The sequence below is a fragment of the Echiichthys vipera genome (assembly GCF_963691815.1).
Source record: "Echiichthys vipera genome assembly, chromosome: X".
In the NCBI taxonomy this organism is placed as follows: domain Eukaryota; kingdom Metazoa; phylum Chordata; class Actinopteri; order Perciformes; family Trachinidae; genus Echiichthys; species Echiichthys vipera.
The window spans coordinates 43,835,311-43,857,810 of NC_139825.1; the positions used below are offsets into that span (position 1 = coordinate 43,835,311).

Sequence of the window (22,500 nt, forward strand, 5' to 3'; positions counted from 1 at the left end):
ACGACAGAAACGGGTCTTTTTGGGGCTACACGGTGGTGTAGTGGTTAGCACTGTCGCCTAACAACAAGAGGGTTCCTGGTTTGAATCCCGGCTGAGTCCCTTCTGTGTGGAGTTTGCATGTTCTCCCCGTGTCTGCGTGGGTTTTCTCCGGGTTCTCCGGTTTCCTCCCACAGTCCAAAGACGTGCAGGTGTTGGGTTCATTGATGACTCTAAATCACCCGTAGGTGTGAATGGTTGTCTGTCTCTGTTCGTCTCTATGTGTCCTGTGATAGACTGGCGTCCTGTCCAGGGTGGACCCCGCCTCACGCCTGATGTCAGCTGGGATCGGCTCCAGCACCCCGCGACCCTGACCCCGGGATAATCGGTTGAAGATGAATGAACGGGTCTTTTTTGTAGTGACATTAGTTGCCAGGGCGAAGTCCTCCCTCGGTTGAAACGTAAAGCTTGTGTTGTTGCTTCTTTCACGTTGCTTTAGCGCCGATGCTTCTGGATTTATTCTATTTCCGGTTCAAAAACCACTGCCGTGGAGAGAGGAGCTTATTACTCACAGAGCATGTGCAGACGTGATTATAATCCAGGAACGCTGTTTACATGCACGAATAAACAGGGTACTGAGGGAGTTATCTAGGCTGTTGATCGGGATATGAAAACAACTTTACTGGGGGTACGATGTTTACATTACATTTGAGAAATGTCCTTAACCCGAATATAATCTGTTTTTTAAACTGCATGTAAACGCATTCCCCCAAATGAAGGAGTTCAAGTACCTCGGGATCATGTTCACGAGTGAGGGGACGATGGAGCGTGAGTTTGGCCGGAGAATCGGAGCAGCGGGGGCGGTGCTGCAGTCGCTCTACTGCACCGTTGTGACAAAAAGAGAGCTGAGGAAGGCAAAGCTCTCGATCTACAGGTCAATCTTCGTTCCTACCCTCACCTGTGGTCATGACAGCTGGGTCAGGACCCAAAGAACCAGGTTGAGGGTACAAGGGGCCGAAATGTGTTTTCTCAGGAGGGGGGCTGGAGTCTCCCTTAGAGAGAGGGGGAGAAGTTCAGCATCCGTGAGGAACTCGGAGTAGAGCCGCTGCTCCTTTGCGTTGAAAGGAGCCAGTTGAGGTGGTTCAGGATCATCTAGTAAGGATGAACCCTGGGCGCCTCCCTAGGGAGGTGTTCCAGGCACGTCCAGCTGGGAGGAGGCCTCAGGGAAGACCCAGGACCAGGTGGAGAGATTAGATCTCCACACTGGCCTGGGAACGCCTCAGGATCCCCCAGTTAGAGCTGGTTAATGTGGCCCGGGAAAGGGAAGTTTGGGGTCCCCTGCTAAAGCTGCTGCCCCCACGACCCGACCCCAGATAAGCGGATGAAGATGAGATGAGATGTAAACACACTGACTAACGTCTGCCCGTTGAGCGGCCAAACTCACGGGGGATTGCTAACTTCCTTCCACACTGACGAGGTCGCCCGCATAGCTTTTTTTGTTAATCGGCTTCTTGAGTGCAAGTATCGTCCAATAACGCACTTATCTCAAAATGGCATTAAGTTGCCGACTGATCTATCGGTCTATCACTACCTCGAGTCCAAGCTTATGTCTTCAAATGTCTCGCAGTCACCGCAGAGTTGTGTAGCGGTGGGAGTGTCACTTAAATGGCCCGTTTGTGTGACGTCCTGGTCTTTTACTCCGTAATGAAGCGCAAGTTAAATTTATATTTCACAATTATCGTCTTACCTCAGATCTTTGTTACGATCTTGACATTTGTGACTGAAACTGAAGGCAGCTTCATTTCAACAGAGAAAGATTGAAAGAAAAGAGACGGAGCGACTGTGCCGCAGGAAACAATCAGCTGTTACACAAACGTTAACGGTTTAATGTACGGGACTCTCACGCCGCCTTTAACGGACTGACATGTTTGATCTACAGTTACATGATTGGCCACCGTAATGTGACATCGGGTTTCTCCAAAATGGCGCAAATGTCAAACTCAATAGATAAAGAAGATGGGGCAGAACTACGTGGCGGGCGAGGGGCTGTTTTTGCCCGATGCCAAACAAGTTTGCGAGAAATTGCAGAAGCGTTAACGCCAAACTGTAAACAAGTGTTGAATGACGAATTTAAAAGCGTGTTTCATCAGACGGACATAACCCTTCACATGCTTTCACACACACACACACAGTCGTGCCTGCGTTTTCCCTGAAATGTCACATTTAATTTCATGCAGGAAATGATCCGAACGCTTCAGGGACGTGCTGCATGTGTGGAAAAGGGGCTTTTAACTTTGAGCTCTGAAGTTTTTAGCAGGGAGAAAGAGGACATCTGACAGATAGATGTTGTTTTTTCCAGATGACTGACTCTGGGTGCTGCTCACATGCGACTGCGACATGGAACATTTCTGGAAGATTTCTCTCCGTGTGTGAGAAAACAACAGGCTGCATTGTCAAAGAGAGAGAGAGGTTCACCTTACACTGAGCACACACACGGACACACACATTCCTTCACGGTCAAATCGTGGTATTGTAGCATGAGATGTGATCCTCTCTCTTATTCTCTGGGCCTGATCAAAGCCACACACACACACACAGACTGACACACACACACCCACGCACACACACACAGAGCTGGGTAATCTTACGGATTTAGGCACTTGGAAGGTTTTACTTTCATGCTCCTCCACCCTCTCTTCCCCTGCTCTCTCTAAACCTCTCGCTGTGGAGGAGCATGTACTGCAAACAGACGATGGACGGACAGGTAAACACACACAGACGGGTACCTAGTGGACTGGCGGACCAGTGGACGACCACGGCGGCCTGATCCTCACAGGCCAGATGGCTGAAGGAGACGTTGCTGACCTCGTGGATCACATGTTTCCCCAATGGGTAGTTCAGTGAACAGTCTGCAGGGCGAGAGACAGACAACACATAGTTATTACATATTCCAACACTGCATTATGACCCCGTGGTGCCGACGCTGACCGTGACCAAACCAGCATCATCCCGTCTTCAGTGGTTTCACTTCAGTAACAGTAGGAATACCACAAATACTCTGTTTTAAGTAAAAGTCCTGCGTTCAAAATGTAACTTAAGTAAAAGCACAGAAGTATTAGCACCAAAATGTACTTTAAGAGCGCACTCACACTGTCCGTCCGCACCGGGCCATAACCGTTTTTTCAGCTAAAGCCTAGTGCGTTTAAGCAGTGTGAGTGCACCCGCTCCACGCATAACTGCGGACAGCGGGCCGTCCACGGCCCGTCTGAGAGAGGTGGGCTTTTGTAGAGCACGTTTGCACGTGTACGAGCACGAGCGAGCGCACATGTACGTGTACGAGCACGAGGCCTACGGCGGTAGCGGTATGTGCGCTTGTTCAGACATAGAAAATAGAAGGACGGACCATGCACGGACATTTAACAACAACAACAATGGCGTTGAAAGGTTCACGTTGGTGTGATGCGGAGGTGGAGTGTTTACTGCAGATTTGGTCGATGAAAAGATTCAAAAACAGTCGACAAGACGCACAAAAACTCTGAGGTCTATGGAAAGATTTGTAAACAAAGCCACGCATCGCGATGACGTCAATCAATGCGTGTGACGTGTTACGGCGTGATGACGTATAGGCAGCAAGAAGCATTTGCGCCAACGCCGTGACACACTCAGAAAACCCTCTTTTCGAATCATTAATACAAACAATTCGACACCAGGTGGTAAAAGTTCCATTTGTCCCTGAACGCAGCGGTTAAGAAATGAGGAGTTTTTAATTATAGTTGCAGTGGACGTCACATTAACTTATTAACTGACAACTGACAATGTTAGTTAGGTGCCTGACAGCTGCTCATGACGCACACTTCTGCAAGTGTGAGAGCGTAAACGCTTAAAAGAGTCAATATTCTGTGTTTTATTACATCAGTTTTGTATAAAGACGGCTAAATTTACGCTGAGCTGCAGAATCCTGTTGCATAACTCTCAGCTGTCCGACTCACATCAACAAAGACCTGTCAATCATATTTTTTAAGAAACCACACCTTCGCTCATTCAATCACCATGTGGACCGTCACCCCACCTCCTCCTTCCTCTTGTTTTATCTCCTCAAAGACGAAGATGGAGGAGGAGGAGGAGGAGATGGAGGAGCAGCCAGCCATGAACGGAGAGGGATCGGAGGAGAAAAGCGGGACTTAGGATGTAGAAAAGAAAAGGGGCGTGAGCTCAGACACGACTGACTGCTCCCCTTTCCTCCTGCCAGCCACCTATTGACGGAGAGGATTGAGGTGAGGAAGAGGAGGAGGAAGACGGGCCGCAGAGGAGAGGAGCTTTTAAAAAAGGATGGAGATGACTGCGAGGAGTTTAGGGGAGCACAGGATGTGACACGAATCACTGCTCCTCTTCCTCTCGGACCCTTGTAAGCTGGGGTCATGTTCAGAGCTAAAGGGGAAGGTCACGGCTGGGTGCTCCTCTCCCTCCTCTTCCTCCTCTTCCTCCATCATAAAGCTTCTCTCTATAGGATGTAAGGAAGGAGGGGAAGGTTGCAGCTTGTGCCTCCTCTTCGTCCTCGTTCTATTCAGAGTTTCTTTAAAAGACAAAGGAGAGGAGGAAGAGGAGGATGAAAGAGAGATGTGAAGGCCAAAAGAGGAGGAAAACCTTCATCTTCACCTCCCTGCTCCTCTTCCTCCTGATCTCATATCAGTGTAAGAAGCAAGGAGGAGATTGGAGGTTGTAGCCCCCACACACATTTCTTCATCTTCACCTCTTCCTCCTCAAAGCTCTTGAGAGATAAATAAAAGAAGGAAGAGGAAGTTTAAAAAGTTCCTCTTCTTCATGTACTTTCATTTTTTATCTGCTTTCAAAATAAAACACTCTTTGTGGATGAAGATTGCCTCCTCCTCATCCTTTAAAGTGTGATTCTACACCTTTTCCAATGTCAAATTCAAACACTTCCAAGGTCCATTTTCAAGCTTTTCCAGCACCTTACAGTTCTGGTAAATTACCTTTCTTCTACGAACACATATAGGTATTGAAAAACATTATTTCACCTTTGTTTTTTCCATTAAAATCACATTAAAAGAGACGTTATTACGCTATAAACACCAAAGATGTTTCGTAAAATACCAGAAGGATAAGAAATTAAATTATATTTCTATTCTATATTGTTGTGAAAGAAACGATGATACAATCTCACGCATTATTTTATACAATTTCACGCCTTTATCCAAATTTAAGCACTTTTCAAACCTTCCAACATTTCAAGCACCTGTACGAACCCTGTCTTCACAGCCGTCGTATTTAATTACCGTATTTTCAGCACTATTAGGCGCACCTTCAATGAATGGCTTATTTTTTTTCATATATAAGGCGCACCACATTAAAAGGCGCATAGAACAGACGCTACAGTCGAGGCTGGGGTTACGTTAAGTACAGCCTCTAAATTCATTGATGTTAAGTTTGCGTGTTAGCGTGAGTAGCATCCAGCTACAGACCCGGAGCACAAGCCCCTCACTTGGAAAAAAAAGTTTTGCATCACTTCCGTCAAGCGAGGGGCTTGTGTCAAGTGAGGGGCTTGTGTCAAGTGAAGGGCTTGTGTCATGTGAGGGGCTTGTGTCATGTGAGGGGCTTATGTCAAGTGAGGGGCTTATGTCAAGTGAGGGGCTTGTGACAAGTGAGGGGCTTGTGACAAGTGAGGGGTTTGTGTCATGTGAGGGGCTTGTGCTCGAGGTCTGCAGCTGGATAGTATTGACTAGCGCTGTTGCCTTCAGTTGAATAGTGATTGTACGGACTCTTCTACTCGCTGCTCTCTGTTCAACAACCCACTGTTGGAGTTTGTCCTCCAGCTGCAGCCGTCTCGCTCTGTTCCCTCTAAACTCTGTTTAGTCTTCTTTACTTGGCGCAGGTCGTCTTGTTGCTTCCTCCACTTCTGCACCATTGATTGGTTCATGTTAAACTCTCTGGCTGCTGCTCTATTCCTGTGTTCTACTGCGTGACTAATGGCCTTGAGTGTAAACTCTACGTCGTAAGCGTGTCTCTTAACAGGAGCCATTTTGGGCTCTTTACACAAACACACACATGGAAATGAAACGACACGCTTCGCGCAGTCGTATATCTCAACATGCACCGCGTGTTACTTCTTCTACGGGGGAAAATAGAGTCGGCGGCTGCTCACCGTAGTTGGAGACCTGTTGTGGCTCAATATTGGTCCATATATAAGGAGCACCGGATTATAAGGAGCACTGTCGGCTTTTGAAGGTCTTTACGTGCGCCTTATAGTGCGGAAAATACGGTATTTCAAGTTTGTTTCTTTGTTTGTTTTTGTCAGCGTGGTATGGAAGAAATATCTAAATACCACGAATCCCATAAGCTTCACCTGCTGTTGCTATAGAGAGGCGAGGGCTGTCCACTTCCTGTGTCGCACATGGGACCTTTTTATAAAAATAATGCGATCCTGTTTGACTATGTGCCATAAATTAAACACACGATGTTTGTGTCAACGTAAAATGTATTTTTACAGTTGAAGAAAGTTACAGTTTGTTGATTTATAAATGACGTTACCTAATACATACTTAAACAGGAGGAAAGAGTGCATTTAACTGTCGTTTTAATTCATTTATGTTTATATAGTTTCCTGTAATTGTACATTATTTCCTTTACATTCCATATTTTCATCTATTATTTTCTACTTTTTGCTCTATTTAGTTTTACTGTGTTTTATATTTCTCTTGCACTATTTAGGATTTAGAATTCATTTATTTATTGTGTATTTATTTTGTAGTTATTGCACCATGGTATGATTTCTCCGTATGTCTGGCACATTGCAGAAGCTGACTCTGAGGGTGCACTCACACTGTCCTTCCGTACCGTGCCTAAACAGATTTTACAGGTAAAGCCTACTTCATTTTACCAGTGTAAGTGCAACCGCACCACGCCGCACCGTCCACAGCCTGTTTGGGAGAGGTGGGCTTTTGTACGAGCACGAGCGTGCGGACGTGTACGAGCACAAGCACAAGGCCTACTGCGGTTCTGACGTCATTTCCTGTGCGCCTGTTGGGACATAGAAAAAAGAAGGAGGGACCATGCGCCGACATTTAAAACAACGGTGGTGAAAGGTTCACGTTGGTGTGATGTGGAGGTGGAGTGTTTACTGCAGATTTGGTCGATGAAAAGATTCAAAAACAGTCGACAAGACGCACAAAAACTCTGAGGTCTATGGAAAGATTTGTAAACAAAGCGCGCATCGCCATGACGTCATCAATGCGTGTGACGTGTTACGGCGTGATGACGTTTAGGCAGCAAGAAGCATTTGCGCAAGGCCCAGGTAGTGTGAGTACAAACGGGTCGGGGCCGGGGGGGAAGGAGGGGGGACAAGTACCCTAAAGAACGGGGCACGGTACGAACGGAGTGCGCCCTGACTCTCTGATCCGTTGGGGACTACTGTCAGCAGCAGGTTAATCCACATTTGGCGCTCCAGTGAGTATTTGTGGCCGCGGGACGTTGTTTGTCTGTCTGAGTCAAAATAAACTTGCAGTGTTTGTTCATGATGATGTCACGGTGCAACAGTTTGGCTCATTGATGTGTTTTAAACCGTTGCGAAGAGGAAGAAGAGCTATCAGGCTTTACGCAAACAATACTTGTTAGTGGCTGGATTTAGTCTTTTTATGGTTTTTGTTGATGATAAAAAAGAAAAATATAAACTATCAGTAGACTGGTGTGTTATGATTGCATAACCTTCTGTTACAGACCTTCTGGAGGTCAAAGGTCACCCTGTTTTATAGTCTCCATGACATCAATGCACACAGAGAGAGAAGAAGAAGCTCCTGAATTCCCTTCATCCTCCAAAAGCACGCACGCGCACACACACACACACACACACACACACACACACACACACACACACACACACACACACACACACACACACACACACACACACACACACACACACACACACACACACACACACACACACACACACACACACACACACACACACACACACACACACACACACACACACACACACACACACACACACACACACACACACACACACACACACACACACACACACACGCGTAAGCTGCTTCGCGCTCATGGCCACGGACAAAAGCAGTGGGCAGGGATTGGCTACGGCTCAGGAACTTGACTTTTGGAGAGAAAAGAACAAAAGACGGAGGAGGAGGAGGTCAGGGGGCTTCAGATTGTCATGCTGGGTAACATGACGGAATAAAAAAAATGTTTTTAGGCTCAAATGAAGTGACTGCTTTTAATGCTGCTTTAGAAAAGGGACGGACATCACAACTTCACTGCCTGCATGAAAACACGTTTAAAGTTTAAAGTGTAATTGTGGCGCAAAATCATCCCATGGTCTTTTACAACACTTACACACATCAAATAATCCATCGAGACAGTTTTTTTAGTGTAGCAACTATTAACAGAGAAATCCTGTAGAGTCGCTAACAGCCGGACGTGGCTAACAGTGATTAGCTTTGGAGCGGTACGGTGAAGGCATTCAAAGGTCTTTTTTAACCACTAATGCTGCTGAAAATAACAGCAAACCTCTGCAGCAGCATGAGAAGAGTCCCTACACAGAAAACAAAGCACCAACAACGTAGTTCAGGGGTGTCAAACTGATCCAGTAAAGGGCCGTGTGGCTGCAGGTTTTCATTCCAACCAAGCAAGAACACACCTGACTCGACTTCCTCAACCACCTGAACTGTCTTCACACAGTTGATTTGTTGGACCAGGTGTGTTTTTGATTGGTTGGAATGAAAACCTGCAGCCACACGGCCCTTTACTGGATCACTTTGACACCCTTGACGTAGTTAGTGAACCCAGAGTTTATTAAAAGAGTGTTTTAAAGACTTACCTACTGGCCCCTGTACCAGCTCCTCTCATAGTAAAGTCCATTCAAGTGGATTACCAAAGTCAATCCCAAAGGAAGGAGCCCATTGGTGCTTTGTTTTCTGTGTAGGGACTCTTCTCATGCTGCTGCAGAGGTTTGCTGTTATTTTCAGCAGCATTAGTGATTAAAAAAGATGTTTGAATGCCTTCACCGTACCGCTCCAAAGCTAATCAGTGTTAGCCACGTCCAGCTGTTAGCGACTCTCCTGGATTTCTCCGTTAACAGTTCATACACGAAAAATCTCGATGGCTTATTTGATGTATGTAAGTGCCGTGGATCTCACACCAGTTAGTTGGACTAGTCCCAGCCTGGTCAGATGTGTACATGAACTGATGAAGCCTCTTGGATGAGAGGTGAAACGTCTTCCTAGACAAATAACCAAGTCCAGTTGATTTGACTGAAATTGCTTTGAGGATAACGACGACCTGGACAAATGAGAACATTCACAGGCCTAGTTTTTTGCTGGAATTACACTTTAACTGTTGCTTGTTGCAGTGACAGAGACAGTGACCTTAAGTAAAAAAGTGTCGTGAACACGTGGGAATTCAAGAAAAACAACGTCATCGTCCAGATTTAGAGAATTACAGAATAACTCACTGTCAGCTCTGAAGGTGATCGCCAACCTGCGAGCTCCATCTGCACCAGACTGCACCTGAGAGAGAGAGACATCCAAGTTTGTTACATTAATATTACATCAGCTAATTAACGTCGTTTCAATCATGTGGGATTTTCTGTTAAGAGACGAGAGCATTGGATTTTTGATTTTCTTGACTGTCAGGAGGCGACAGAGGCTTCAGTGATTGAAAAAGGTCATTGAGGGCGCACTCACACTGTCCTTCCGCACTGCGCCCCGGGCTTTAGGGTACTTGTCCCCCCTCCCTCTCCCCCCGCACCCCAGCCCCGTTTGTACTCACACTACCAGGGCCTCGGCCAATACTTCTTGCTGTCCATACGCCATCACGCCGTAACACCTCACACGCATTGATTGCGTGTATGTGGCTTTGTTTACAAATCTTTCCACAGACCTCGGAGTTTTTGTGCGTCTTGTCGACTGTTTTTGAATCTTTTCATCGACCAAATCTGCAGTAAACACTCAACCTCCGCATCACACCAACGTGAACCTTTCACCGCCATTGTTGTTGTTGTTAAATGTCCGCGCATGGTCCGTCCTTCTATTTACATGTCCGAACAGGCGCACATACTGCTACCGCCGTAGGGCTCGTGCTCGTACACGTGCGCACGCTGGTGCTCGTACATGAGCAAACGGCTCTGCTAAAGCCCACCTCTCTCAAGCGGGCCGCTGGCCGCAGTTATGCGCGGAGCGGGTGCACTCACACTGCTTAAAGGTACTAGGCTTTAGCTGAAAAACCGGTTTTGGCCCGGGACAGAAGGACAGTGTGAGTGCGCCCTAAGCTAACTTTCATGTTTACTTAGCTGTAACGGCTAACGCTAACTGTCAGTCAAACTCCTCTAATACTTGATTTGCTGGAGGGGACGGGCTCAAACTGTCTCCGGTGTCCTGTAGGCTACTGGGCCGGGTCTGACAAACTCGGCAACTAGGGTTGCCAACTCCCTGAAAAAAAAATAGGGGACACCTTATTGGCCGGCCCGGCTGCCTTAATTTTTCCTGGCGTAGTGGATCTTTTTAGCCTTTTTTGTATATGTGAAGCGATTTTTTGACTATTTGACTCAAACCTGAACTGAATTAGATGCATATTTGAGTTTTATAAACACAGAGAAAATAAATAATTATCACCATTTTTTATACAAAATAACAAAAATTAACAGAATAAATAAATCTATTTCCTGCTTAACTTAAAACTGTATGAATTAATATAAAACAACACAAAGCAGAACAAGAAAAGTGCAAACATAAAGTCTGAGTAAAGCTTGTAAAGAAAAAACACTTGTGCCTCAAAGGCCGTGACTGTAGCCTACAGTTGTAGTCAGTCTGTTTGTTTTTCCGTCTGTACTTCTGAGCTCTTGCTCCAGCCACGAGCTGTTTGTCTCTCAGTGCCACAGAGACAACGAGCTCTCCTTTAATTCCTTATTGCTCATTATTGTTATTCATCTATGTATTATGTTTTAGTGCCATATTAAGAGTTTTAAGTCTATTTAGGGCGCACTCATCCGCACCGTGCCCCGTGCTTTAGGGTACTTGTCCCCCCCACTCCCTCTTCCCCCCCTCCAGGCCTGTTTGTACTCACACTACCTGGGCCTCGGAGAATGCTTCTTGCTGCCTATACGTCATCACGCCGTAACACGTCACACGCATTGATGACGTCATCGCGATGCGTCACTTTGTTTACAAATCTTTCCGTAGACCTCGGAGTTTTTGTGCGTCTTGTCGACTGTTTTTGAATCTTTTCATCGACCAAATCTGCAGTAAACACTCCACCTCCGCATCACACCAACGTGAACCTTTCACCGCCATTGTTGTTGTTAAATGGCCGCGCATGGTCCGTCCTTCTTTTCTCTATGTCCCAACAGGCGCACAGAAAATGACCTCAGAACCGCCGTAGGCCTCGTGCTCGTACACGTGCAAACATGCTTTACAAAAGCCCACCTCTCCCAAACGGGCGGTGGACAGAAAGCGTGCCGCAAATAGGCGCGCTACAGTTGCACTCACACTGGTCAAACGAACTAGACTTTAGCCGTGAAACGTCCTGGGGCACGGTACGGATGGACAGTGTAAGTGCGCACATAGATGATTATCAGGATAATATTGTGAATTATTTTGTCAGTGTCAGTCGTGGAACTCTTTCAGAAACATCACCTGGATTTCTGGAGTAAAAGTTCTCACCAAAAACAAAGAAACTACTGAAGCCGTGTGGTTCTGCTGGATATCTGTCCGAGCTCCACCTGGCAGCCTTTATTAGACACAAAGGACGGCAGATACAGTGTCACACGATGAGATGTGAGATAATGTGAGGTGTGAACATCAGCTCCCGTGAGAGCTTCAGTTACCCAGAATCCCTTTCTCTGAGGTGTGTTTCAGCAGAGCAGTTTTACAGCTTTGACCTTGTTTTCATGTCGCTCCACACACACACACACACAAACGCACACGCACACACACACACACACACACGCACACACACACACACTTGTTACAGAAGTGTCAGACTGTGGTCACACACAACAATCAAAGACACACCTGAAACCAATCAGACAGACTCCCTACTGTGTGTGTGTGTGTGTGTGTGTGTGTGTGTGTGTGTGTGTGTACGTGTGTTACAGAAAGTGTGCCATGCTTGTTAGTCACTGTACCCTGACAAACCCATCCACACACACACACACACACACGTTTGTAATTATATACTTGTGAAGACCCTCGTTGCCAAAATGCATTCCCCAGACCTTCAGACAAGCACCAACACGGCCCTTAAACCAGATCTGAACCATCAACAGCCTTTTGAAGAAGTGAAAATGTCTTGACTTGTGTCCTCAAGACGGTCCTTAGAATGACAGAAACACACACACAAACACACACACAGTTCGATCCGGTTGTGTCGTTATTCATTATATAAGTTGCCTCCACTGCTGACCTTTGACCTTTAGGGGTTTACGTGCTGCTGTGTGCGCAGATGTCCTGCTGGCAGCATGAAATGGGAGGCTAATTAAAATCAAGGGAAAGTTTTCACTGACAGCACGAAAAAAGAAGACTTTCTGATTGGTTGCAATGAGACACCCCCCTACCCCCCCCTTAGAAAAACCCACTCTAGTGCGATTTGTTTCCTGCAGCATGAATGTTGGTGAATAAAAGACTGAAGTCAACAGACACTTTTAACATTATCAGATGAACACAGACGAGGAGGATATTTGCAACATTTGTACAAAGAGATGAATAACCGGGGTGTGCAGTGTCACAGGGAAACTTGAAACTAGTACAAAGACCCTTTAGGGCGCACTCACACTGTCCTTCCTCACCGGGCCAAAACAGGTTTTGCGGGTAAAGCCTAGTGCGTTTGACCAGTGTGATCCACGGCCCGTCTGAGAGAGGTGGGCTTTTGTAAAGCGCGTTTGCACATGTATGAGTACGAGCGTGCGCACGTGTACGAGCACGAGGCCTACGACGGTTCTGACGTCATTTATGTGCGCCTGTTGGGACATAGAAGAAAGAAGGACGGACCATGCGCGGACATTTAACAACAACAACAATGGCGGTGAAAGGTTCACGTTGGTGTGATGCGGAGGTGGAGTGTTTACTGCAGATTTGGTCGAGGAAAAGATTCAAAAACAGTCGACAAGACGCACAAAAACTCTGAGGTCTGTGGAAAGATTTGTAAACTAAGCAACGCATCGCGTGATGGCGTATGGACAGCAAGAAGCATTCGCCGAGGCCCAGGCAGTGTGAGTACAAACAGGCCTGGGCCGCGGGGGGAGAGGGAGTGGGGACAAGTACCCTAAAGCCCGGGGCACGGTACAGATGGACAGTGTGAGTGCGTCCTTAGCTTCCATCAGAGGAAAGAGGGAGAATCCTGCACACAACCAACAACTTCTGTTTCCTTGTTGAACTGAAAATATTGCAACTCACATGTGCAAACCAGGCCGCGGTTTGTGTAGTGGACGTTGTGCATCCTTAATGCTTAGATATTTAAGGATTTAAGCCATTTCTCTATCGGCTTTACTCAGACGCAGACCCCGTCCATCGCCACAAACTTTACAACCGACAATTTTTCAAACAGGCAGACAGAGAAAGACACGTTTCTTCCTTCCTGTTGCCAGGTGTTTCTGACTAGTTATAATCATTATCCTCCCCCCTACACACACATACACGCACACACACACACAGACACACACACAGAATCAGTCCCTTTGGTAATCAGACAGCTAATTGCAGGCTCAGCTAGCTGCACATCAACAGCAATTAATCACAGTGCTGGAGGGAAGGAGAGAGAAGAAGGAAGGATACGAGGAGAAAGGAAAGCAGCTTGAAGAAGAAGAAGAAGAGAGGATACATAAAGAAGGACTCAGAAGGGGGAGTGAAGGATGATGGGAGAGGTAATCACCAACCCTGCTGAGAAAGAAGGAAGGAAGTGAGGAAGAAGAGATGGAGGAATCTGATTAAACAGGAACTCCTTCAATTACAGCTTTCAAGGTTCACGTAGCAGACTTCTCCTCTCCCTCATTTTGTTTGGGACGACCAGACCAGTTCCAGATGTGGGGCTGAAAACACGGGACACACTCACACAAGCTGACCTTTAATCAACATACTGCTCATGAGCTGAGGTACAAACAGTCAGAACGGTTCTGTTTGGGGAACCAGGATTAGAGCTGGGAAGCGGCCAGGCTCGACAGTAATGGTTGCCAGGTTGCTTCAGAGGAAACTAATTATTGGACTCTGGTTGGCAACAGTGGCTAAAAACACTTTTTAACTTATAAAAAACAGAAACAGCAAAATGTGCACTACAAAATAAATAAATCTAGATGATGAACATGCTGATGCTGGTGTCCAACAAGTACCTGCAATCCAAGAGCAACGCTGAAGGGCAACGCAGCACTACAGAGCAATGGTAGCATGGAATGAAACAAATAAGATGAGCTTTAAAATCAAATTGAAATTGTATTTGTTTACGCAAGGTGTTTTTTTTCCTCTTAAAGAGGCTTTGCACCTCTTCTTTTGACCTCAAGTACCACTTACATAGGGTTTATCAGACTATGAGTTGATCACAACTAGGGCTGGGACTTTAACGCGTTAATAACAATTAATTAATAACAGGGAAAATAAAATAACAGAATTTATTTACAATTTATTTTTGCTCTCAGTGCGAAACGTTGCTCATTGCACGAGTTTCCGCGTGACCCGTAATACTGACGTACAGGACGCAACAGGAGAGAAATGAAACCGATGAGAAGTGAGATGAGGAGTTGTTTCTGGGCTCAGTGAGTTTTAAAATACGACCGAGTGGAAACATGGACAAGAGCACGGCTTTGTAAAAACTGTGCAAGAAAGAATTCACCTACCACCTCTTCAGCCTCCGAACAGCTAACGTTAGCACAGACAGCGCTGGACACGCTGCAGCTAACGTTAGTAAAGACAACGCTGAACACGCTGCAGCTAACGTTAGCACAGACAACGCTTAACATGCTGCAGCTAACATTAGCACAGACAACACTGAACACGCTGCAGCTAACGTTTGCACAGACAACACTGAACATGTTGCAGCTAACGTTAGCACAGACAACGCTGAACATGCTGCCGCTAACGTTAGTGAAGACAGGGCTGAACATGCTACAGCTAACGTTTGCACAGACAACGCTGAACATGCTGCAGCTAACGTTAGCACAGACAACGCTGACCATGCTGCAGCTAACATTAGCACAGACAACACTGAACATGCTGCAGCTAATGTTAGCACAGACGACGCTGAACATGCTGCAGCTTACATTAGCACAGACAACGCTGAACATGCTGCAGCTAACGTGAGCACGGTGCACTCGTCTGTGTACGAGATAGCTGAACGTGGATCAATAAATAATTAAATTCTAATGGTGATCCGATATTAGACCACAGACAGAATACGGTCTCTAGCTAACACGGGGCGCTGCAGATGCTTAGGCAGGGTTTCCCGCAGCACTTTACAGCTCAGTCAGTCGCTTAAACAACACATGCATGCCGCCTTCCAAAAATATATATCAAAACAAATTATATGAGCAATATTCGCCATGTTACACGTGTATTAACAGCACATGAGCACTTAATCATAGCAGGTGTGGAACAAGCTGTAAAATATGACCCTGAAAAACAGGTAAATGTCCCGCGCACCAGCGGACTACTAATTTGTTTAACAAAGAGCGATCGCCGTCACTTCGAACCGGGTGCGTTTAGTATTTATAGTTGTATTGCTCTAGCTTATTATTCATTTATTACAATTTATTGTTATAGACGCCAAACCATAACAACCCACCACCTTAACTAACACATTTTCTGCAGGAGACCCTGCTTCACCTTTGGGGAGCCGTCCATCTTTGCAGTCAGTGCTGCAGACTGCATTTCCCGGTCAGAGGGGGTGTCTGCACGGCCACGGTTTTGGGGCTGTATGTGAATGGTCCCTCCGGACCCTCGTAGACATGGGCAGATGACACCATGACGATGAAATGTACTCTTGTGGACACGCGGGAGGAGGTAAGTATGAATTCGGCTTAATGGATCTGAGGTGGGAATTAACACAAAGGTCCAAAAAAACAAAACTTCGAAAGAGAGAGAACAGATGAACAAGCAACCTGTGACTTGCTAGATTCATTTTTAAGGAATCTGTGGAGTATTTTGTTCGCTTACCGTTATAAAGCTTTTATTCTTATACGCCGATAATCTGACATTCACGCCGCGGCTGTTCAGCTGCGTGGAGATGAGAAAGTGAGGCTCTATTTATCTTCTGAACTTTACTAAACAAACTAGTTCTCTTCTAACATAACCCGGCCCTTAGCTCGTCGGCCAGTGTGTGTGTGTGTGTGTGTGTGTGTGTGTGTGTGTGTGTGTGTGTGTGTGTGTGTGTGTGTGTGCGTGCCTGTGTGTGTTTTAAGCTGATGAGGGTCTTGTTCATGCAAAGGCCTCAGGGATAATAAACCCAGCTCTGTTCCTCTTAATGTCTTCCTGTCTCTCTCACACACACACACACACACAAACCTACAAACACACACACACACACACACACACACACACACACAGACCTACAAACACTACCATATGGGACGACATGGCTAAACAGGAATATCTATTTATCAAACATGCACTGCAACCCTGAAATCATCTCGATATAACCCAGAGGAGCTGTTCACGAGAATGCAAATAGCCGAATCAGTCAAACCGGACATCAAACATGTTCAACCCTGCGAGCTCCTGAGCACAACGTCTGTGGAACGTCCTATTGAGCGTGTGTGTGAACAGAACCAGGGAAAGCACAACGAGCAAGCTGGCGTGTTGATGACGTAGGACAGGCCCGGAAACAAACATCAGAAGGGTGAAGAGGTGTCGTCCAAGTAACGTTAATATTGCCTCAACGCAGTTTGGCTGCTGGGTTTTCAAACATTGCAATATAGATATTGACGATATCATCATCACCCAACCCTACTGATAACCATGTTAGTGTAGTTTTTCCTGCTCTACTCGTGTGTTTCAGGTGATCAGATTTAGTTTCTCTGCTAAATAATGAATAAAATAAAATCACATCTGATCTGAGTTCTGCTGCTCCACAGGAAGAAGGAAGGAAAAGCTGGAAACAAAAGTGAGGTTCAACAATGAAAGCTCAAACTGTGTGTGTGTGTGTGTGTGTGTGTGTGTGTGTGTGTGTGTGTGTGTGTGTGTGTGTGTGTGTGTGTGTGTGTGTGTGTGTGTGTGTTCGGGAGCAGCCAACCAGAGATTTCCCACCGCAGGAACAAAACCTGCAGCTTCCTCCTCCTGCATGACTGCTCCTCAATGACCCCCCGCCCCTGTTCTTCATCACAGCTCCTCCTCCTCCTCCTCCTCACTCAGGAGGAGCTGCTCCTCTCCTGCTGTGTCAGTTTGTCCTCTAGAGAAAAGAACCCACTCGTTACAGAGACAGGAACAGGACAAACCCTGACCTTCTTTGAAAGGACACTAACTAACTTCGGTCAACACTGGCAGAGTTAAATGTGCAGTAAAGTCGATGGGAAAAGGGTCGAAAACAGGAAAACAGAGAAAGTTGTTCAAAGTTACCAAGTGTTAAATGTCTGAACACGCCAGAATCGAACATACTTCCCAAGATGCTGTGTAATGACATGAAAGACATAAAACATATACACATAAAATGGAGATAAGATAAGATAAGAAACACCTTATTGAGCCCCAGAAGGTAAATTTGACCCCGGATAAGCGGCTGAAGATGAGATGAAAAGGTACATTTGGTTGTTGCAGCATAAGGACAGAATAAATAAGTGTAGAAAGTGATACAGGCATCAAATTCAAACACTTTTCAAGCATTTGAAGGTGCATTTTCATGCTTTTCGGTCAACACTGGCAGAGTTAAATATGCAGTAAAGTTGATGAAAAAAGGGTCAAAAACAAGAAAACAGAGAAGGTTGTCCAAAGTTACCAACTGAGCCAAGTGTTAAATGTCCGAACAGGCCAGAACCAAACATACTTCCCAAGATGCTGTATAATGACATGAAAGACATAAAACATATACACATAAAATGGAGATAAGATGAGAGCCTACTCACACTGTCCTTTTGGCCGCGGCCAAAACCTTTTTTTCAGCTAAACCCTAGTACCTTTAAGCAGTGTGAGTGGACCCGCTCCGCGCTCAACTGCGGCCAGAGGGCCGTCCACGGCCCGCTTGAAAGAGGTGGGCTTTAGCGGAGCCGTTTGCACATGTACGAGCACGAGCGTGCGCACATGTACGAGCACGAGCACGAGCCCTACGGCAGTAGCGTTATGTCCGCCTGTTGGTACATAGAAAATAGAAGGAGGGACCATGCGCGGACATTTAACAACAACAACAATGGCGGTGAAAGGTTCACGTTGGTGTGATGCGGAGGTGGAGTGTTTACTGCAGATTTGGTCGATGAAAATATTCAAAAACAGTCGACAAGACGCACAAAAACTCCGAGGTCTATGGAAAGATTTGGAAACAAAGCCACACACACGCGATCAACGCATGTGACGTGTTACGGTGTGATGACGTATGGACAGCAAGAAGCATTGGCCGGCCCTGGCAGTGTGAGTACAAACGGGCCTGGGGCGCGGGGGGGAGAGGGAGGGGGGACAAGTACCCTAAAGTCCGGGTCGCGGTCCGGGAGGACAATGTGAGTGCGCCCTAAGATAAGAAACACCTTTATTGATCCCCAGAAGGTAAATTTGACCCCGGATAAGCGGCTGAAGATGAGATGAGAGGAGATGAAAAGGTACATTTGGTTGTTGCAGCATAAGGACAGAAATAAATAAGTGTAGAAAGTGACACATGCATCAAATTCAAGCACTTTTCAAGCATTTCAAGGTGCATTTTCATGCTTTTCCACCTTACAGCTGTGGAAAACTGCATAACTGTATACAGCCCATACAGTACATTCATTATCCTGATTGTTTCACTTGTTCATCCCAATAAAACAGATGTTATTGTGCTTTAAACAACCAAAAGTATGTTTATCTTTCTGCAAGAGGGTGACAGATTAAAAGGAAACCAACGTTTCATGTCTGTAAATATATTTACCATCAGAGCTGCAATGATTAGTCGACTGATACATTGACAGAAATATAAATCACACACTACTTTGAACATCTGTTAATCCTCAAAAGTAGTTTTTCATTCAAAAATGTCAGAAAATGTTGTTTTCAGTCTCTCAAATATGGAGATCTTCTTGTCTCTGTGTTATATCATATATGCCATCACCATATAAACATAACATTTAAAGCAGTTTTAAGCACTTTATTAAAAATCCAAGCACTTTTCAAGGATTTCCAGCACCCATATGAACCCAAGTGGCAGAAATAAATAATAAAATATACATAAACTAAAATAGAAACTAGTCAAAAGCATGGCGACGTGCCAGATAAAGTCTCCCTACTGTGGCTTTATAACTATATAACTATAGAAATAGCTAATTGTTTTTCTCGTGGGCTCGTTTGCCTGCGTAGGTCCTTCAGAAGCATCGGTATTACATTTAGACTTTCATAACCAGTTAAAAACTCTGCTTTAAATAGCAATAGTTTTAGTACAGTTGGGTTTTCACACGCAGGGATGTGAACTGAATCAATAGAGTTTATTGATACCAATGCCGGTAATTCTGCTAATCGGTCCGATTTTTTATCTATTCCCTTATGGATTACTTACTCCAGGTAGGGAATGAGTCCTTACCCCAAGTGAAGGAGTTCAAGTACCTCAGGATCATGTTCACGAGTGAGGAGACGATGGAGCGTGAGTTTGGCCGGAGAATCGGAGCAGCGGGGGCGGCTCTGCAGTCGCTCTACCGCACCGTTGTGATGAAACGAGAGCTGAGGAAGGCAAAGCTTTCGATCTACCGGTCAATCTTCGTTCCTACCCTCAACTATGGTCATGAAAGCTGCGTCATGACCCAAAGAACCAGGTCGCGGGTACAAGCGGCCGAAATGTGTTTTCTCAGGAGGGGGGCTGGAGTCTCCCTTAGAGAGAGGGGGAGAAGTTCAGCATCCGTGAGGAACTCGGAGTAGAGCCGCTGCTCCTTTGTGTTGAAAGGAGCCAGTTGAGGTGGTTCAGGATCATCTAGTAAGGATGAACCCTGGGCGCCTCCCTAGGGAGGTGTTCCAGGCACGTCCAGCTGGGAGGAGGCCTCAGGGAAGACCCAGGACCAGGTGGAGACTTAGATCTCCACACTGGCCTGGGAACGCCTCAGGATCCCCCAGTTAGAGCTGGTTAATGTGGCCCGGGAAAGGGAAGTTTGGGGTCCCCTGCTAAAGCTGCTGCCCCCGCGACCCGACCCCGGATAAGAGGCTGAAGATGAGATGAGATGAGATTCCTGATCAGTTCTCTGCGCGGAAAAAAAGGGCCGCTAATCGATGAAGAAATATTTGCCCCGAGATGTTTTATGTAAGAGGTGAAGTCCCAGCATCGATCCTTCACCTTCTGTCTTATTCAGTCGCCAGAAAAACCAAAGAGAGCACACGTGTTTCGCATCGGACGCCCAGCCAGCCGTGGCGCTCTGCGAGGCGCTCTGATGCCAAAAACACACCGAAGCCCTGGAGGACGATGGGATTCGTGACGTGGTTACAGCTTGGAAACGTGCTTCATGAATGATGGGAGTGTGAGAATGAATGACGGAGATGGAGAATCCAGAGAAAGAGAAGACAAAAAGCTGAATGATTTCCTCTTGCATGTGTGTGCATGTGCGTGTGCGTGTGCGTGTGTGTGTGTGTGTGTGTGTGTCTGTGTCTGTGTGTGTCTTCCTCCGCTGAGACAGATGTGATGGCTTCAGCAGATGTGTTTAACCTGAGAGAGTTTACACGGACCTAAATCATCTCTCATTCTTGCCTTCTGCAATAACCTGATTTATGGAGCGTCCGGTAAAAGAGAAACTGAGTCCTTTGTCAGGTTCAGGGATGAGGTGAATTCTGGTTTCAAGACACCCGAAAATACAAAAATGAACACGTAGAGGACAAAGAGCAATGACAGTGACAGCCACGCGTTGAAAAACACTGGAAAGCTTGTTTTGGGTACATGTGAGACACTGAGGGCACACTCACACTGTCCTTCCGCACCGGGCCAAATCAGGTTTTTCGGGTCAAGCCTAGTGCGTTTGACCAGTGTGAGTGCAACCGCTCCGCGCATAACTGCGGTCAGCACATGTACGAGCACGAGCACGAGCACGAGGCCTACGGTGGTTCTGACTTAATTTATGTGCGCCTGTTCGGACATAGAAAAAAGAAGGAGTGACCATGCGCGGACATTTAACAACAACAACAATGGCGGTGAAAGGTTCACGTTGGTGTGATGCGGAGGTGGAGTGTTTACTGCAGATTTGGTCGATGAAATATTCAAAAACAGTCGACAAGACGCACAAAAACTCTGAGGTCTGTGGAAAGATTTGTAAACAAAGCGACGCATCGGGATGACGTCATCAATGCGTGTGACGTGTTACGGCATTTGCGCGAGGCCCAGGCAGTGTGAGTACAAACGGGCCTGGGGCGTGGGGGGAGAGGGAGGGGGGACAAGTACCCTAAAGCCCAGGGCACGGTGCGGAAGGACAGTGTGAGTGCGCCCTAACTTTTTCTCCTTTTGCAACAATTACAATTCGCAATCGTGTATTAGTCAAAAATCTCTTAGTTCGTAATCAATTTTCAAGGGGCGATCCGCGTAAGATGCCAAATCAGGATGTAATATAACCATTCATGCACTGCTGCTCCAGGAGCAAATTGGGAACAAACCGCCAATCTGCCAACGAGTGCATGACCCGCTCCACCTCCTGAGCTGCAGCCGCTGCTCTGGACGCACCTGGATAAACCTACAACCACTTAACAACGCAACAAAACGATATAGCGCCGAGAAACGCTTGGGGCGGTGCTTAGTTGTGCTTTGAAGCAGAAAAAAAAATGGCGACCAGGTCACAAACTTTCTCAGATTACAGCTAAACAGCCGCTTAAAATGTGCTTCTGAAAAATATTTTAGATGAAAAAAAGGGAATACAGGAACAGGAACTTGATTCAGCGCGGTAAGTTGTGCTGGACGGAGAACGCCGTTTACATTTGTTACTATCAGTGGGTTTACATGCGGTTTAAAAACCAGATTATATTTGGGTTAAGGACGTACTCCGGTTTCATGTACTGCTGCTCCAGGAGCAATTTGGGATCAAACCGCCAATCTGCCAACTAGTGGATGACCCGCTCCACCTCCTGAGCCGCAGCCGCCACTCTGGACGCACCTGGATAGACCTACAACCACTCAACAACGCAACAAAACGATATAGCGCCAAGCAACGTTTGGGGCGGTGCTTGGTGCAATACAGAAACAGAATCTTGATTCAGCGCGGTAAGTTGTGCTGGACGGAGAACGCCGTTTACGTTTGTTACTATCAGTGCGTTTACATGCGGTTTAAAAACCCGATTATATTTGGATTAAGGACGTACTCCGGTTTATCAAACGCCATGTAAACACCGTACCTCGGGTGAAATCAGAGTTTTTTTTTCATACCCTGCTTAA

At 46.3% G+C, this 22,500-nt stretch overlaps 1 protein-coding gene across 2 annotated transcripts in view; it reads right to left on the reverse strand.

Annotated features, from left to right (window-relative positions):
• il17rd (interleukin 17 receptor D) overlaps positions 1 to 22,500 on the reverse strand; it is a 49,137-nt gene that overhangs the window by 19,702 nt on the left and 6,935 nt on the right. Inside the window, exons 2-3 of one of the 2 annotated variants that reach the window (XM_083938661.1) lie at positions 9,470 to 9,524; positions 2,763 to 2,885 (exon numbers count right to left, since the gene is read on the reverse strand). In XM_083938661.1, coding sequence (XP_083794787.1) covers positions 2,763 to 2,885; positions 9,470 to 9,524 — 178 coding nt within the window. The remainder of the gene's footprint in view (positions 1 to 2,762; positions 2,886 to 9,469; positions 9,525 to 22,500) is intronic. The other variant, XM_083938660.1, reaches the window with a different exon arrangement.